The sequence below is a fragment of the Hemitrygon akajei genome, chromosome 5, assembly GCF_048418815.1.
Source record: "Hemitrygon akajei chromosome 5, sHemAka1.3, whole genome shotgun sequence".
NCBI classification, from domain to species: Eukaryota; Metazoa; Chordata; class Chondrichthyes; order Myliobatiformes; family Dasyatidae; genus Hemitrygon; species Hemitrygon akajei.
In genome coordinates, this window is record NC_133128.1 from 85,887,918 (window position 1) to 85,908,054 (window position 20,137).

A 20,137-nucleotide genomic window follows, 5' to 3' on the forward strand; every position below is an offset into this window, starting at 1 on the left:
AAAAGAAAAGTGACTGAAGAAAACAGAACGTTTAATGATACGTGGGCAGATTCATTTGCTTTCACTGCTGATGAGACTGATTTACCGGTATGCTTAATATGCAATGAGAAACTAGCAAACAACAAAAAGTCAAACGTCGCAAGACATTTCCAGAATAAACACGCAGCCTTTGCTCAAAAATATCCGGATGGAGATGAGAGAAAAAAAGCTGTTTCGGAACTGATGCGGAAGGTTGATCTAAGCAAAAATCATTTCAAGAAGTGGATGAAGTCTGGAAAATCAACTACATATGCTAGTTTTGTTGCCGCTCAGGAAATAGTCAGGCACGGGAAGCAGTTTACAGATGGTGAATATATAAAAGAATCTTTCATTAAGATTTCAGAACATCTATTCACGGACTTTAAAAACAAGAGTGAAATTGTGCAGAAAATCAGGGATATGCCCCTCTCTGCAAAGACTGTCAAAGACAGAAACATAAAAATGGCAGAAGACATCACAAGACAGCAAATTAAAGACATCAATTCAGCTGTGGCCTACTCGATTGCCTGTGACGAGTCTAAAGACAAAGGTGATATTGAACAAATAGCGCTGTTCTGCCGGTATGTAAACTCTGCCGGGCCACAGGAAGAAATGATTGAGTTGATACCTCTAAAAGGCCAAACACGAGGGGAGGACATCTGTGAGGCTGTCTTGAATTGTTTAAGAGCCAAAGGAATAAAGACCACCCACCTGGTGTCAGTAGCTACTGATGGGGCACCAAGTATGACAGGAGCGCACAAGGATTGTGGCTTTACTGCAGAAGTCGCTGGACAGAAAGCTGCTGACTTTTCACTGCATCTTGCACCAAGAGGCACTGTGCGCTCAAACATTTCCTCCGGAATGCACAGAAGTAATGGATGTTGTCATTCAGATTGTCAATAAAATAATGGCAAAAAGTTTAAATCACCGTCAATTCCATTTGTTACTGGACGAGCTGGAAAGCGCATATTCTGATCTCCTGCTGCACAACAAAGTCCGGTGGCTGTCCAGAGGGGAGGTGCTGAAACGCTTTGTCGCGTGTCTGGAAGAAGTGAAAACTTTCCTGGGCAGCAAAGGGCTCACCTTTCCTGAGCTGGAACAGCCAGAGTGGCTGGAAAAGCTACACTTCATGGTAGACATGACAGCGCACCTGAACACGCTGAACACAGCTCTTCAGGGGAAAGGACGCACAGCCCTGCACATGTTGGAGGATGTTTTGGCATTCGAGCGCAAGTTGACAGTGCTTGCCAGAGATTTACAGAAAGGCACATTGTCTCACTTCCCCAATTTGAGAGAGTTCAAACAAGCTCATGACATGATAAATTCGGAGTATTTACATTCTGCAATCATCGCAATGCAAACATTGTTTGGGAAACGCTTCTGTGAGTTCAGAGAGGAAAAAAACACATTATCCTTCCCGGTCACTCCCCTAAGCATCGATCCATCCCTACTGAATACGACTGCATTGGCAGGTGTGAGTCAACCTGATCTTGAGATGGAACTGGCCGACATAGCCGACAAAGACATATGGGTGTCCAAGTTTAGACGCTTGACAGCAGACCTTGAAGATGTTGCCCGTCAGAAGGCCGTTCTTGCTCAGAATCACAAATGGAATGATATTGAAAACCTCCCCAAACCGGACAAACTTGTGTTCGAAACATGGAATGCTATCCCCGACATTTATGTAAACATTAAAAAGTATGCGCTTGGAGTCCTGTCGATCTTTGGATCCACATATGTATGTGAGCAGGTGTTCTCCAACATGAACTTTATTAAAAACAAACATCGCACACGCCTCACAGATGACAGCTTGCGATCCTGTGTAAAGATGAAGGTGACGTCATACAGCCCTGATGTGCAGACGCTGTGCGCTGAGGTCCAGGAGCAGAAATCCCATTAACCAAGTATGATAAATATTTTAATTGCCTATTATTTTACGTATATTCATATTTTTTCATTGTTCAGTGAAATAGTCCTTTTATTTTTCAGGTTGACAGCTGGCTGACGTTATTTTTGGTTTGCTGCTGGCGGACAATTTAAGTTTGGCGTTTTTCATAAATACAAGAAGGACTCAAATAGACATTGAGTATTTTACTTAAAAGTAACCTTCAACCCAACGTCTTTTTTTCGGAGTTCAAAATGTTTTTGTTGCATGCAGAAATGTAATTTCGTTTTCTCTGCAGGAGTTCATCGATTTCATAAATGCAACACATTATAGTTTGTTTATACATAGCATAAAGGCAAAAAAAAAAAAGTTGTATGCAGTGTTATTTCATTTTAAATGTCAAACGGGTTTTGTGGCTCCCAGTGTTTTCTTTTCTGTGGGAAACGGGTCCAAATGGCTCTTTCAGTGGTAAAGGTTGCCGACCCCTGACCTATACCATATGATGAAGCATCACAGGCAAGCTTCACAGGACGATGCGGATCATAATGAGTGAGAACAGAGTCTGCCATCACCATTTTGTTCACCTTTTTGAAAGCCACTTTAGATTTCTTTGTCCTTTGCCATTTCTTCCTGATTTGCAGAAATGAGTTCAAGGGTGGAACACAGTAGCCAAGTTTGACAGTAATCTGTTATAGTAATTGACAAATCCTTAAAAGGACCACAATTGTGACATGTCCTTTAGTCTTGGGGCATCCATCATTGCTTAAATTTTCTCAACATACTTGTGTAATGTTTGTGCGTCAATGGTGTGACCACAGGAAGTGATGCTTGGTTTGAAGAATTCACACTTGTTGCATCATGCTCTGAGCTCTGAGCCCATAATCTTCTCATCTTTTTAACAATCTTGAGATTTTGGAGATGTTCCTTGTCAGCCTTACTGGTAACAATGATGTCATCCAGATAACACTGAGGACCGAGGCAATCTTGCAGCACCTGATTCATAGCTTTCTGCCAGAGTACAGGTGCAGATCCTACGCTGAAAATCAGCCTATAAAAGTGATAAAACCCTATGTGAGTGTTTACGATGAGAAACACCTTGGACTCTTCTTCCATCTCAATCTGTAGGTAGGCCTTAGCTCAGTCAACATTGCTGAAGTGTTTTCCTCCATAAAGGTTTGCAAAGATATCCTCTATCCTGGGCAGAGATCATTGATCTACTTTCGGTACTGGGTTAATGGTGACCTTAAAATCATGACAGATTCCAAAAGATCCATTCTTCTTGGCTACTGGGACCAGTGCCATCGTCCATGGGCTCCACTCAACCTCGGAAAGAATTCCTCCAACCTCAATGTGATCAAGTTCACTGGTTACTTTATTAGAGATAGTATGAGGAAAAGGATGAGGCTTTGTAACTTGGGTATGGCATTTTCATTTAGCACTATTTTACTCTCGACTTTTCCAATCCCATCCACAAACACTGACTGCTGTGGTATCATCCAGTACCTTTCTTAATTTGCTTTCAGTTGACTGTTGCAGGGGATTCAGTGTGCAAAGGATAGATGAATCTCCAATCAAGTTGTAGCTGTCTCAGTCAATCATGGCCCCACAGTGTATTTAACATATACCCAATACAGCTTGTTGGATGTTGTATCTCACTGTTAGGAATGTCATTCCCAGAGGAGCTATCTTTTTTCCATTGTAAGTTCTTAGCTGTATATCTGCAGGCTTCAGTTCAGTACCTTTGAAATGCCATTCAAATTAATTTTGTGTAATGACTGAAAGAGCAGAGCCAGTGTCCAATTCCATTTTAATTAATTTGCCATTCACTTCTGGTGTAAGCCATTTTGCTTGTCTCCTGTTAGTTTTAATATTGTAAGCCTCAAGGCTACCCAGTCCTATGACACTCTCGTTGTTATCAGACTTGTCATCCTTCCAATGTACCCAGTTATTTCTGCTTTTTTCTTTTATTTATTATTATTATCACCCAGTATGCATTGTTTATGAACCCATGAATTTTGTCCAGGTTCTGCCTTTTTTTTAGCTTGACTATCTCTCTCCTTTTCCAAAAAACACAAGCTGGCCTTTTTTTTTTACTTGATTATTTCTCTCTCTCTCTCTCTCCCCTTGCGAAGAAGGAAAGTGTTGTGCTGCACTTCAACCAGTAAATAGACATCTCGGGTTCATTTTAAAACTAACTCATCACTACTTATGTTTTGTAACTTCAAAACTAACTAATTGAAAGAAGAACTGGGAGCCCAGGGATAAATATGTGTTGACTTTGTTTTTACTTTAGTGATACATGCAGTTATGATGTGGTGTCATAATGACATATGCCATTCCCGTACTTTTACTTATTACCTGTAATAAATTATCTAAACAAAGAATGCTTCATTAAACAACTATTTACAGTATTACTAAAATATTAATTACACCACAGCTGGTTGTCACTCAGCTTCTATTTGCAACCATTATTTATGCCATTTCCAACAACTAACGAGCTAACAGAACTGACTAAGTTCAGCAAGCTTACCCTATGGCACACAGGGTATGTTCAAGAACACAGTCATGGTCTTGGCACACTGCTGTTGATATCAGCACCACGTTTTAGACCCCAACAGCTTATTTTCCAACTTTCAACAGGCTTGTACATCAATTCTGTCCAATTATATAACTAGAATAATTTAAATTGTAAGTCCTTAGGTGTAACTTAATCAACAAATCCCTCTGAAAAAACATCCACCAATGTACATCCAATGTAGAATTTGTAGTGGGAAATACATTTAGAAAACATTTAATCTCTTGGGAAGAGTAACATTCAGAACCAACACTTAAGTAAAATATGAAGGAGGAAGAATCAGACTGAAAAGGCTGGATATCTATGGTTGCAGGATATCTTGAATCAAAGTTAGATAAGGCCCATAAAAACATAGAAAACCTACAGCACAATACAGGCCCATCATCCTACAAAGCTGTGCTGAACATGTCCTTACCTTAGAACTCCCTAGGCTTACCCATAGCCCTCTATTTTTCTAAGCTCCATGTATCCATCCAACTGTCTCTTAAAAGACCCTATTGTTTCTGCCTCCACCACCGTCGCTGGCAGCCCATTCTATGCACTCACCACTCTCTGCGTAAAAAATTTACTCCTGACATCTCCTCTGTACCTGCTTCCAAGCACCTCAAAACTATGCCCTCCCTTACTAGCCATTTCAGCCCTGGGAAAAGGCCTCTGACTACAAACACGATTAATGCCTTTCATTATCTTGTACACCTCTATCAGGTCACCTCTCATTCTCCGTCGCTCCAAGGAGAAAAGGCCAAGTTCACTCAACCTATTTTCATAAGGCGTGCTCCCAATCCAGGCAACATCCTTGTAAATCTCCTCTGCACCCTTTCTATGGTTTCCATGTGCTTCCTGTAGTGAGGCAACCAGAACTGAGCACAGTACTCCAAATGGGGTCTGACCAGGGTCCTACATAGCTGTAACATTACCTCTTGGCTCTTAAGCTCAATCCCACGATTGATGAAGGCCAATGCTCCGTATGCCTCCTTAACCATAGAGTCAACTTGCGCAGCTGCTTTGAGCGTCCTATGGATTCGGATCCCAAGATCCCTCTGATCCTCCACACTGCCAAGAGTCTCACCATTAATATCATATTCTGCCATCATATTTGACCTACCAAAATGAACCACCTCACACTTATCTGGGTTGAACTCCATCTGCCACTTCTCAGCCCAGTTTTGCATCCTATCGATGTCCTGCTGAAACCTCTAATAGCCCTCCACACTATCCAAAATACCTCCAACCTTTGTGTCATCAGCAAATTTACTAACCCATCCCCCATCCCTCCACTTCCTCATCCAGGTCATTTATAAAAATCACAAAGAACAGATCTCTGAGGCACACCACTGGTCACCAACCTCCATGCAGAATATGACCCACCAACAACCACTCTTTGCCTTCTGTGGGCAAGCCAGTTCAGGATCCACAAAGCAATGTCCCCTTGGATCACATGCCTCCTTACTTTCTCAGTAAGCCTTGCATGGGGTACCTTATCAAATGCCTTGCTAAAATCCATATACACTACATTTATGGCTCAACTCTCATCAATGCGTTGTCACATCCTCAAAAAATTCAATAAGGCTAGTAAGGCATGACCTGCCTTTGACAAGCCATGCTGACTATTCCTAATCATATTATGCCTCTCCAAATGTTCATAAATCCTGCCTCTCAGGATCTTCTCCATCAACTTACTAACCACTGAAGTAAGAGTCACTGGTCTATAATTTCCTGGACCATCTCTATTCCCTTTCTTGAATAAGGGGACAACATCTGTAGCCCTTCAATCCTCCGGAACCTCTCCCGTCTCCTTTGATGATGCAAAGATCATTGCCAGAGGCTCAGCAATCTCCTCCCTCGCTTCCCACAGTAACCTGGGGTACATCTTATCTGGTCCCAGTGATTTATCCAACCTGATGCTTTCCAAAAGCTCCAGCCTATCCTCTTCCTTATTATCTACATGCTCAAGCTTTTCAGTCCACTGCAAGTCATCCCTACAACTGCCCAGATCCTTTTCCATGATCCACTCCAGGACCGTATTCATTTTCAGCCATCCACTTCATTATTAGAGGTTCAACATATCCATGAATTTTATTCAATAACATCAGAAATAAAAACTTATAATGAATAGTTCCAAGGAAAATGTAAATTATTCTAGTCATAAAATTAAAATCCTTTCACATTCCAAAGACGTATGGGTTGGTAGACATACAGCATGCTGTATCTCTAAATAACTAAATAAATAAAATAACATGCTGTATCTCTAAATAACTAAATAAATAAAATAACATGCTGTATCTCTAAATAACTAAATAAATAAAATAATTATAGGCCAAGATTTGACTAATAATTAATTAATTAACCTTTATAATTTTTTGAGACTTGGCCACATCTTTTTTTTAAACGTAACCAGCTAAGCACTAGAAAATAAGGCCATTGTGCAAAGGTGAAAAATGTATTGTTATTATGCTACATATCCCTAGAGACTTGCATAGACCTAGAAAGAAAAAAATGCATCTTGATTCATGGTAAAAATCTTACTTATGTTAACTATACCCTCAGCTCAAATCCCTTGTAAATAACTAACTGCAGAAAACCAGTTCAGATATTGTAAGCATTTGCTGGAATTTTCTATCGCCATCTTCAGCATACCAATTTTAGATAGCCCTCTATCTATGCTGACACTTTGATTGTTTTAAAGCAAGCATTTCATATTTGGATGCTTTCTCAGGGGTGGGGGGAAGATATCAAAGAATCCTGATTGATGACAAAAATCTTATTATGTTAACTATATCCTCGGTTCAAATACATTACTAAATAACTGCAATTTCAGTTGAACTATCAATTGATGAATAAGATGCACAGCTAAACAACAAAATCCTTAACAGTTTGTGGAAATTGCCTTCAGCTATATCTTTTGCTCCTGACTTGGGTCCATGATACAACAATATACACCAGGTAATGAAGCTCATTAAGATGCTCCTTGTTTTTGTGCTGAAGTGCAATGCCTCTAAGTTATAGTGCTAATGAGTCCATGCAGTGTACTCAAAACCAGTCAGATTACAATTAGCATCTGCTCAACAGGTTCAATGGCTAACAGATGTGCTCACACAGTACCAGCCTAATGATAGCATGGGCAAAGTTTATGAATCAAACATTGTCAGTAATACAGTAGAAAATTAATCTATTGTTGTAATTGCGTAAAATAACAGAAAAAGGAATGCCCTGGAAAGATTGAAGGAAGAAAATCTACCACATAATGGAAAATGAGATCACCATTAAGGTTTTTGCAAAGTGGGGAACAACACGAATACCCACCCCACCTCCAACAGTCACCTCAATATATCTTTAACACAAGATTATGAGTAAATTGGATTAAGAATATTCATATATCACCCCCGCCCCGAGGTTATTGCAAGTCTAATTTCCTGTGCCTCAAACTTTATTAGTCAACAGATAAGTTTACAGATAAAAAGCTAAATGCTGCCCCAAGGACTGGAATTCCTGGAAGACCTACAGTGTTTCCATATGCTTTCAGAATATTAATCTTTGTATCTCAAGTTCATAAATCTATTTTAAATGCAAATGCAAATCGTATTTTTGCAGTGAGAAATGCCTTTGGCCTGATATTTGGGAAAGTGAACGTTGGAAGTCTAATGCCACCCAAATACTTAAATTCAATCACACACTCAAAACTTATTTTTTATCATGACTAGTGCACTTTGATATTAGATTCTGTAAGAAACTTGGACCTCCTTACCCAACAGGCAGAATTGAAACGATGCAGAAAGAAATGTTAAAAATTCTCAGGTTGGTCAATTTCGCAATATCAGAAGAAATTTCTGTAATTGGATTGTCTCTTAAATTCAACATTTCAAGGCAGGAGAATTGATAAATCTTGAGGAAAAAACAGACAATATGAAAACATATTGCACATTTTTAAAATGTTTTGAAGTTCAACAACAATTTCTGTCAAAAAGGTAACACTTGGTAATAATCAATCTATGAAATAAGCCAATAAAGAGAAATACAATAAATGCTGGGAACATGTCTGTAGAAGATGGATTATTAGAATTAGATATAATAGTCTACAAAACTCAATATAAAGAAAGGAAAAGCCACAAGAGAACAGACATAAAATCATTATGGCCAAACATTTTCTCTTTCCAGGCACGATAAATTTCACTTTATGATGTGCATTCTGCTTTATTTTTCTTATCCTACCAAAGCAAAGCAATGAAAGAGTGACCTCATCATGATGAAAATACCAAAATAATCAGTTACGAACAGAAACCTTCCACTTCTTCTGACAAAATGTTCTCTTGGAAAACCAAATAATTTAAAGCTAGTTTATAGCATGAGAAAACAAATTTTGTGAAGCCTAAAATGTTCCATTCAACTACAATTTTTACTGATATTTTAACTGCTTAAATATCTTGCATAACCAGCTGGGTGAGCATTTCGGAGACAGTGACCACAACTCCCTAACCTTTTCCATAGCCTTGGACAGGAATCAAAGCAGACAGTATGGGGAAGGATTTAATTGGGGAAGGATGAATTTTGATGCTATTCAGTAGGAACTCGGGAGTGTAAATTTGGAACGGATGCACTCAGAGAAATGTACAATAGAAAAGTTCATGCCTCATGAACTTGACTGATGTGACAAAACAATTTTATGAAGGTAGAGCAGTGGATGACGTGTATATTAATTTTAGTAAGGCATTTGACATGTTCCCCATGGTAGGCTCATTCAGAAAGTCAGGTTGCATGGGATCCAGGGATTCAGAATTGGCTTGCTCACTGAAGCAGAGGCTGGAAGTAGTTGGAACATATTCTTCCTGGAAATCAGTGGCCAGTGGTGCTCTGCAGGGATCTATTCTGGGATCCCTATGGTCTAAGTCTACAGATTCTTCAATGTTGTAGCACAAGTTTATAAAGGGTTAGGAAATGTATAGTGCGTTGGTCTTCATTAGTCGGGGCACTGAGTTCAAAGGCCATGAGATGATGTTGCAGCTCTATAAAATTCTGGTCAAACTACACTTGGAGTATTGGGTTCAGCTCTGTTCGCCTCATTATACTAAGAATGTGGAAGCTTTAGAGAGGATGCAGAGGAGATTTACCAGGATGATGCCTGGATTAGTGAGCAGGTTTTCTGAGGATACATTGAGCATGGTAGGGCTTTTCTCTTTGGAGTGAAGAAGGATGAAATGTGACTTGATGGAGATGTGTAAGATGATAAGAGACATGGATAGAATGGATAGCCAGAGGCTTTTTCCCAAGGCGGAAATGGCTAGTGTGAGGGGGCATAACTTTGAGGTGTTTGGAGGAAAGTATAAGGGGGATGTCAGAGGTAGATATTTTACACAGAGAGTCTTAGGTGCTTCAAATCTAATAAGTGCTACATATAGGTGAAGGTACTAGGGATAGTGGTAGAGGCAGATATACTGGAGACATTTAAGAGACTCAGGCATATGGATGAAAGAAGAATGTAGAGTAATGAAGGAGGGAAGGATTAAAATGATCCTAGGCTAAAGGGTCGGCACAGCATGGTGGGCTATGGGGTCTGTACTGTGCTGTACTGTTCTATGTTCTATCATGTAATTTCTAATGTATCAGAAATATTTCATATAATCTTTTTCAAGCAAAATAGTTGAAAAGCTACTTCAGATTTGAATTATTAGCAAAGAAAAGCAAAAACAGGTTATCTTACGTCTTGTTAACACTTACCCTGGTCAGCTAACTTAAGTTAGGTAAATAACAGCACAAATCCTAATTAATTCAAACTAGCAACTTTATCAACTTTTTTACATGAAATGCAAATCTCCACATAAATTATATTGACTATGGATCAACAATTTCAGAATGCTGTTTTTCCTTTGGACCAGTACTCACCTAAACTACCCCTCTCACAACACCAATATAGGGGATCTCCCATTGGCCGAATGATTGATCCTCTTCTCCTTTTCCCCGGCATGGGGGTCTTCCTTGCAATGTTGTTTTCCCTGGAGTTCCTACTTGTTAGTCTCCTAAGTTATCACTGTTCAACCTCTGAAAACCTTCATTTTTATTCTTTCCCTTTAGCAGTTCTGCACCATTATATTTCAATCCTGTTGGCTTTGGTTCATCAGGCCTTCCTAAGTCCACCCCTCACTCTGGCTCAAGGCTACAGGTGGCATTGCCTCAGCCATTTTCGCCCAAATGAAGACATGCCTCTGATATCATTCCTTTGCTTTTGTTGCCACAGCAAGTTACTTCACACCAATTACAGCCAGTTCAAGTCAGACATTGAGCTTTTGGGAAACTCCATTTCTTGGACACAGACTATTCTTATAATCCTTTGTTGATTCTTCTGCCTTATCAAAGAGCACTCTACAAATAACTTCTTATTTGGAAATAATCTCTGAATACCAGATTATCAGTGAGGCCTTTATTATGTCTACTTTCAATTACTTCAGTCCAGTAAGAGTTAGTTCAGAAAATGATAGTCTCCACTTCCTCCATGTCATGGCAAGATTTAAGACATTCGTTTTTTCTATTCATCTACTGCCCTTGACAAGTTCCAGCTAGTTGTTTCTAAAGATTTTTTACATTTCTTTGGGCCAAGAGTTTTATGTAGCTTTATTTTTGTTTTCATTTTCATTCTTTGAAAGAATGTTGGTATATCAACTAACATAACGATGCCAAAGACTGACTACACTATAAACTCCTACCAAATTTGAAAGTACAGTACCTATGGTGTAATAAGATACTATTTGTTTTACTTCATTCATGTTTACAACATCTTTAATGATGATATTTTGATTATTAATCTAGGCATAGCAATTGGCCAAGAAGAACTTTACTACAAAACTCATAACACTCAGACCTGAAAAATTCAATGTACAGATTACTTAGTAAATTGTTCTCACCTCATTTGGAATGACCCGGAAGTTATTGAATGAGAGGTTCAGATACTTTAAGGTGAAAGCGAGCCTTGTCAGGTCAGGAAGCTGATGAATAAAAAATCCCTAAAACAGATAAAAAAAATTACTTTCAACAACTTAATAAAGTAATAGACCACGGATTTGTGCCTTGGAAAGTTTCCAGGGCGCAAGCCTGGGCAAGGTTTTTTTTATGGGAGACCGGCAGATGCCCAAGCTGCAAGTCTCCCCTCTCCACACCACCGATGTTGTCCAAAGGAAGGGCATTAGGACCCATACAGCTTGGCACCGGTGTCGTTGCAGAGCAATGTGTGGTTAAGTGTCTTGTTCAAGGACACAAACACGCTGCCCCAGCCAAGGCTCGAACTAGCGACCTTCGATGAACGCCTTAACCACTTGGCCACACGCCAACACTTTATATATGTAGAAACGTTCTGAAGCTTGGTACAAAAGCTGCTGGAAAAGAAGTTTTTTTATTGTATATTATAACTAAAATATGAAGCTGTTGTGAATTGATGCACGTCATTCACATCAACCATTCTATCTGTGAATTATTTTTCTCGTAACAAAATGAAACGTGAGAATAGGGTTGGATAGGAAAATGCAGTGAACTTATGACATGAGCCTCAACACCAAGGACTGAATCGCATTTCAGTTAGAATGACTATAATACAACAGTGGCTTTATTTTATGTAGTTTTATCAGAAATATTTCCATTCACCCATTATAAAACTTTAAGCCTGTTCAAGACTTTGATTATGCCAAGTTAAAAAAAAATTTAAATGTGTCTATAAAAGCGGCAATATAAATATGTGAATTTACTTACCAAAAGCACAGAGGTCCAAATCATGCAGGATAAACGCATATTACAAATGTACAACTCACACTTAACCTGTCTTCGATAAATGGAGATAGGATATGGACAATCAACCACCCAAGTGGCTTAGTTGCTTCGCCATATGCTAAGATAAATTGTTAATATTCAGCCACCTTAACGTATCTTTGAAACTGCCACTAAAGTATTAAAATATGGATTGTTCTGACTGTTTGCCAACAACTGGCAACTATACTATGACGATTCATCAGCAAGCTGGTATTGCAATCTACTTACAATGTCCTAGAGCCTTGCTGCTTACAACACAATATATAGAGAAAAAAGTTTAGATAGATAGATAGATAGATAGATACTTTATTCATCCCCATGGGGAAATTCAACTTTTTTTCCAATGTCCCATACACTTGTTGTAGCAAAACTAATTACATACAATACTTAACTCAGTAAAAAAATATGATATGCATCTAAATCACTATCTCAAAAAGCATTAATAATAGCTTTTAAAAAGTTCTTAAGTCCTGGCGGTTGAATTGTAAAGCCTAATGGCATTGGGGAGTATTGACCTCTTCATCCTGTCTGAGGAGCATTGCATCGATAGTAACCTGTCGCTGAAACTGCTTCTCTGTCTCTGGATGGTGCTATGTAGAGGATGTTCAGAGTTTTCCATAATTGACCGTAGCCTACTCAGCGCCCTTCGCTCAGCTACCGATGTTAAACTCTCCAGTACTTTGCCCACGACAGAGCCCGCCTTCCTTACCAGCTTATTAAGACGTGAGGCGTCCCTCTTCTTAATGCTTCCTCCCCAACACGCCACCACAAAGAAGAGGGCGCTCTCCACAACTGACCTATAGAACATCTTCAGCATCTCACTACAGACATTGAATGACGCCAACCTTCTAAGGAAGTACAGTCGACTCTGTGCCTTCCTGCACAAGGCATGTGTGTTTAATGTGCTTGTAACTGTTCATATTAACCCATCTGAATACACTTGATCAAAGATATTTCCTTTGTTCTACCCATCCCTGCCCCAGCTTCTCTCCTATTAAAAACTAATTTGTTGTTCTCTATCTCCTAATTCAGAAGAAGGGTCTTTGACCTGGAATGTTAATCGTTGCACTTTCCACACATGCTGCTTGAGTGTTTCCAGCATTTTCTTTTTTTATTTCAGATTTCCAGCATTTTCAGTTTTTTTAAATTTTAGATCATAAGACCATAAGATATGAGAGCAGAATTAGACCATTTGGCCCATTAAGACTGCCATTAAGATACTCTTGGAAATGGCCAACAGAAATTGAATTCCAGATTCAGTTAAAAATATTAAATTTGAGGAGTACAATATTGCAGGTCTGTGACATTGTAGATTTCTAACTAAAGATGGTGAAATGTTTTCAAATCCAAAGTTTGGTACAAGAAAGCCAGATAACAGGAACAGAATTAAAGGCAACAAACTACATTTTAACGATGGTGTATTTCTGCAGGTTCCCTATAGCAAGACAGTTTCATACATATGTCATTGCAAAACCAGTATGGTGAATACTTACTGCACTTTCCCAATAGCAAGTACATCATTCTTTAGCAACCTGAGACCAAAACTGTACTTAATAATGCAGGTATGGTCTCATAAGGTCCTATACAATTGCAATAAAACTTCCTTTATTTTGTTCACTCTTTAATGATCATCCTCAAAATGTCAAATGGAAGCTGACAATAGAATGAGTTTACAAGGCATATTCAAGTTAATTTAGAAGTACATGTGTTCATCACTTTGGAAAGCTGTAATTTCTATGAGAAAGAGTAGGTAATAAACATTATATATATTCGTTTAATAAGGAACTCTGTATATGAGAGAACATTTGAAAGTGTGCAAGAACTAAGGGAATGGTATGTCAATATGTTTAGACTCATGGAACAAAAGTAACTGTAAGTCAAAGGTATATCAATGATGGACAAAATCAAACAGCAGAAAAAATAGTCACACTACCTAATCTGTATATCAAGACAAAATGATTTTGAAATCAGAAGCTAACTCAGGGAATTACATACAAGGTTGGAACAACTAGTTGTGGTGATTTACTGCAATGACAACTGTGATGTTTTCTTCCACAGAAAGATAAGCTGATATTTTTCAAAAAGGGCTAATTTTGTAGATATTCATGATCTTAAGAATTGAAAACAGACTGCTCTGCTGGAATTCTGCCATTCTGTGTTGTCATTAGTATTCCTGGCAGCAAATCATAAACACAAGAGATTCTGCAGAAGCTGAAAATCCAGATTAACACACGAAAATGCTAGAGGAACCCAGCAGATTAGGCAGGGTGAACGATCTCAGCCCAAAGCAACAATTCTCCATTTCTTTCCATAGATGCTGCCAGACATAGAAACATAGAAAATAGGTGCAGGAGTAGGCCATTCAGCCCTTTGAGCCTGCACTGCCATTCAGTATGATCATGGCTGATCATCCAACTAAGAACCCTGTACCTGTTTTCTCTCCATACCCCCTGATCCCTTTAGCCACAAGGACCATATCTAACTCCCTCTTAAATAAAGCCAATGAACTGGCCTCAACTGTTTCCTGTGGCAGAGAATTCCACAGATTCACCACTCTGTGTGAAGAAGTTTTTCCTCATCTCGGTCCCTTTATCCTTAAACTGTGACCTGCTAAGTTCTTCCAGCATTTTGTGCAAGAGAACCCATTAAAAAAAGTATGCCAAATACCCAATGTGCAGAAAAAAAACAAATTGTGCAAACAATAAAAGTAAGCAAATAATATTCAGAACTGAAGTTTACAAAACTGAGTACACAGTCACACAGCCAATCATCACTGCAGCTGATTCAGCAGTCCATTAGTTGCAGGCCACAGCCTCAGTTCTCTGCAGAGACAAGTAAACTACAATCAGCAGCAAGCTGAGCCTCCCCATCCTTCGCCTCCGGCCCCGACACCCTGGCCTTTTCAATCTGGCCTCTGTTAGGACATATTCTGGAGTTATGGTATATAGCAAATACTAATTTCAACAGCAGCCAGTCTTTAGACCTGAATGTGGATGTAGACTGACTTTTAAATACAGCTCTGAACAATGGTCTTCTTGAAGCTGCAGATTGGGGTTGATTACAGACCAGTAAACGCCACTTCCTTGATGTCTGCATATGTATGATAGAGACAATGCTGAGTTCTGAAGGAGGGTCTTAACCCGAAATGTCAACTGTTTACTCTTTTCCATAGTTATTGCCTGACCTGCTGAGTTCCTCCAGCATTTTGTAGTAAATGCTGATTAACATTCATTTTGGGTGTCTGGAGTGTGGGTGTGAAGAAGGACGTGTTTGAAAATTATATGTAATACATTGTAAGTATAGAATTGTCCTGCTGTTACCTTTGAACTTTAGCATATGAGAATATCGTGTAATAATGGGTCGGGCACTTTTAGGTCTTCTTCTAAGAGTGTCTTGAATGTGATACCTGCTGTGCATTTTGCTGAATAAAGGCTTCTATATCCACTAGCTTCAGGGTTTCTCAGGTGACTTTGTTCATAGTCACAACAGCCCAGTGCTTAAACTGGCTGAACAGCAGGTCAGTCCTCACTCTCAGACCGAGCCCCACTACCTCAACTCTGCCTCACCTCTGCTTGTCTTGCCTCTGAATCATCCCAAGTCCGCTCCAGCAATGGCTCAAACATTGGCTCGCCGGCCCAGGCCCTACTGCCTTGATTCAGCCCATACACGCCATGCCGCAACCGTCCTGCAACTCCGTGATTTCAGTTCCCACCACAAAAACGCCAGGTTGTACAGGCAATTCAAAAGCTCAGCTCCGAAAGGGATGTTACAGGTTTTTGATGGTAGTAACCATGTGTGAGAGAAAGTGTGATTAATACAGTAATTTATAGTCTTCTTTGTTTTGTTTGCTACTAGCAAATCGTTGCTGTGCTTCACCTACACCATCTTAAACAGGAATTATTAGGATAAAAAAGGCTTTTATAATCGCCAGCTTCACTGTCTTTCTAGTATCTTAGTTCACAGTCACAATATTTCTTAAAGCTATTTTCAAGTTCATTGCTTTTGCATGGGGTGTAGGGAGTGTCTTGGGGGGGGGGGTAGCACCTGTGGTGAAGGGACTTGTCATGTCCATTCTAGGGCAGCTCACTCACTCTTGGTATCCACCAGACACACAGCTCTCACCTGTGGCTCTAAATAACTGTTCTCATGTACCAGCAACCAGATCCTCGAACACCATTTCAATAGGCAGATCAAACCAGGTGAGGGAAGCCAGCGGGCCTCATACCTGATGATATAGGGCTATGCCTACCCCAGCATGCAAAGTCAGTTCTGGTGAGCTGGACAAATGAGATCAACAGTGAGACCCAATGGAAGGTGGTTCTACAAAGCTTCATAGGGAGTGAAGGGCATACCAAAGCACGGAAGAAGTCATGGTTATCCACTACAACCAAGAAGACCCCAGCTGTGATGACCACTGTGACCACTGGACTTGGATTTCCAAGGTTGATAGAATGGATTAGCCCCAGTGCAACTGCTTTTTCACTTTATAAACTTTCCTGCACAGATTTCCTTGTGCTGTCATCGGATATGACAGACAACCAATCAATCAATCACCATCATAACAGTGTAGCTGATTGTGCTGCATTTTTCTCCAGTCAACTACAGGTTTTCTAGACTCTGCTTGCAACATACTCTGAAATTTCCGTTCTTTCATCAGTTCCATGAATTGCCTGCAATTAAGTGGAACCGGTAATTCTGCAGTACTCACCTCAGTTTATTACAGTGCAGAATGAACATTTGCTGATAATTGCAATACTTCATGAAAATAGATTTTTACACCACTTACCCTCAGATTTATAGACTCCCCTCCTGCTATTATTGATCTTACAATAACAAGTTCAAATGGTTTTACTTGTTCCTCTTCTTCCTCCTCCATTGTGGATTCAGAGTCTGGGGATTCAAAACACTGGGCACTTTCTTCAAAATTCAGTTCAGTTCCTAGAGTTAGAAAAATATGCATATTAGAACTGCTCTGCCCATAAACACAAGAAACTACAGGAAGTTGTGGACACAACTCAGCACATCATGGAAACTAGCTATCCCTCCATGGACGTTGCCTATAGTTCTTACAGCCTCAGTAAAACAGCCAGCATATTCAGAGATTATACATACCCCAGTCATTCTCTCGTCTCCCCCCTCCCATCGGGGAGAAGATATGAAGCCTGAAAACACATACCACCAGTCTCAAGGACATTTTCGATTCTGCTATTATAAGATAGTATCAGACCATTTATTCAACATTTTCATATGAGCTAAACTGACTTTTCCTAAACCTTACTTTTATTATCCTTAATTATTTGGATGGAGGTATGGAGTTATTGACACTGCTGTGTATATTTGACATAATGCTGCCCATGGTTTTTTTTTTGGAGGGGTTTTTTTTCTTATTTACTCCTTTTTTCATAATCACTGTGAGTTTGAGAGGTTATTATATATGGATTATCATCTATTTGTATTTATACTTTAACCTATTAATTATGTATTCTCAAACTCTCTGTATCTATGTTTCTCTTATATTTGTTTAAAATTAATAAAAAGATATAAAAAGTAAAGATAGTATCGTTAACTTCACAATTTTCCTAGTTATGATCCTCACTATCTACCTGTACTGTACTTTCTCTGGACTGTAACATATTATTCTGCTCTCTGTTATTGCTTTACCTTGTACTAGTTGAATGCACTGTTGTATTGATCTACCGTATATGGAACATATGCAAGACATGTTTTTCACTGCTCGTCAGTACATGTGACAGTAACAAACCAATTTACCGATTTAATTTACAAAAGACAACTTCTAATCATGTCTAATCACATACAGCTGAGTTTTTATAGTAAATGTTATGAATCAGCATTGCATAAAGCTTATGTTACCTGGGTATATGGGCAGTTCTGAGGAGACATGATAACTTTTGGCAGCAGCAATCATTTCTGGAAGAATAAAGTAATTAATGATTGGTGCACAATAATATGAAGGCAGACTATGCATGTTACAGATCCCAAACATAAATACAGCAATTTCAGATAATCACCTTTCAAATTAGTATCAGAACTGCTTTTTTTCACTTCCAACATAATTTATCTCCTGTTGATATCTCCCCTTGACTGATCAGCTGCACTGACATTTTCCACCCTCTTTCAGCTGGTACCATTTATAGTCATTACCCTCTAAAGCAGGCAGCACCTCAGAGGATATTAGCTATAACTAATACTCTATAAGGTATTGGGACCTCTTTTGGGGCAGGCATGACCTGTACAATAAGGATGGGTTGCACTAGAATCTGAGGGGGACCAATATCCTGGCAGGGAAGTTTGCTAAGGCAAATGGGGTGAATTTAAACTAGAATTGATGGTGGGGGGGGGGGGGGAACTGAACTGAAGAGATGGAGGAAGGGGAGGTTGACTCACAAATAGAGAAAGCTTATAGGCAGTGTGAGAGGGAGAATAGGCAGGTGATAGATAAGGGATGCGCTCAGACTGATGGTTTGAGTTGGGTCTATTTTAATGCAAGGAGTATTATGAATAAAGCAGATGAGCTTAGAAAGTGGATCAGTACTTGGAGCTATGATTTTGTGGCTATTACAGAGACTTGGATGGCTCAGGGCAGGAATGGCTACTTAGAGTTCCAGGCTTTAGATGTTTCAGAAAGGATAGGGAGGCAGTCAAAAGAAGTGGGGGCATGGCACTGCTGATTAGAGATAGTATCACGGCTGCAGAAAAGGAGGAAATCATGCAGGGATTGTCTACTGAGTCTCTGTGGGTGGAAGTTAGAAACAGGAAGGGGTCAATAACTCAACTGGGTGTTTTTTTTATAGACCACGCAATAGTAACAAGGACATCAAGGAACAGATAGATTCTGCAATGGTGCAATAATAACAGGGTTGTCGTAATAGGAGATTTTAATTGCCCCAATATTGATTGGCATCTCTCTAGGGTAAGGGGTTTAGATGTGATGGAGATTGTTAGGTGTGTTCAGGAAGGTTTTCTGACACAATATGTAGCTACGCCTACAAGAGAAGAGGCTGTACTTGATCTGGTATTGGGAAATGAACCTGGTCAAGTGTCAAGTCTCTCAGTGGGAGAGCATTTTGGAGATAGCAATCACAATTCTGTCTCCTTTACCATACCATTGGAAAGGGATAGTAGCAGACAAGTCAGGAAAACATTTAATTGGAGTAAGGTATCAGGCAGGAACTTGGAAGTATAAATTGGGAACAGATGCTCTCAGGAAATGTACGGCAGAAATGTGGCAAATGTTCAGGGGATATTTGCGTGGCATTCTGCATAGGTACATTCCAATGAGACAGGGAAAGGAAGGTAGGGTACAGGAACCATGGTGTATGAAGACTGTAGAAAATCTAGTCAAGAAGAAAAAAAAGCTTACGAAAGGTTCAAAAAACTAGTTAATGATAGAGATCTAGAAAATTACAGGGCTAGCAGGAAGGAGCTTAAGAATGAAATTAGGCTCTTCCTTCGTAGCATATTGTTATTGTATGCTTAATTTTGCACTGCATTAATGCTCCTCATTGGGATTTGGGGTTTTTAATTTGTAAAATGTTTTGAAAAACTAATAAAAAAATTTTTTTTTTAAAAGAATGAAATTAGGAGAGCCAGAAGGGGCCATGAGAAGGCCTTGGTGAGCAGGATTAAGGAAAACCTCAAGGCATTCTACAAGCATGTGAACAGCAAGAGGATAAGACATGAGAGAATAGGACCAATCAAGTGTGACAGTAGAAAAGTGTGTATGGAACCAAAGAAGGTAGCGGAGGTACTTAATGAATACTTTGATTTAGTATTCACTATGGAAAAGGACCTTGGCAATTGTAGGGATGAATTATAACAGACTGAAAAGCTTGAGCATATAGATATTAAGA

At 39.4% G+C, this 20,137-nt stretch overlaps 1 protein-coding gene across 1 annotated transcript in view; it reads right to left on the reverse strand.

Moving 5' to 3' along the window:
• The window catches only part of LOC140727952 (leucine-rich repeat-containing protein 63), a 117,360-nt gene that overhangs the window by 45,325 nt on the left and 51,898 nt on the right, over positions 1–20,137 (reverse strand). Inside the window, exons 4-7 of the mRNA XM_073045959.1 lie at positions 18,138–18,194; positions 17,053–17,204; positions 11,372–11,470; positions 8,224–8,360 (exon numbers count right to left, since the gene is read on the reverse strand). Of these exons, the coding sequence (XP_072902060.1) occupies positions 8,224–8,360; positions 11,372–11,470; positions 17,053–17,204; positions 18,138–18,194 (445 nt within the window). The remainder of the gene's footprint in view (positions 1–8,223; positions 8,361–11,371; positions 11,471–17,052; positions 17,205–18,137; positions 18,195–20,137) is intronic.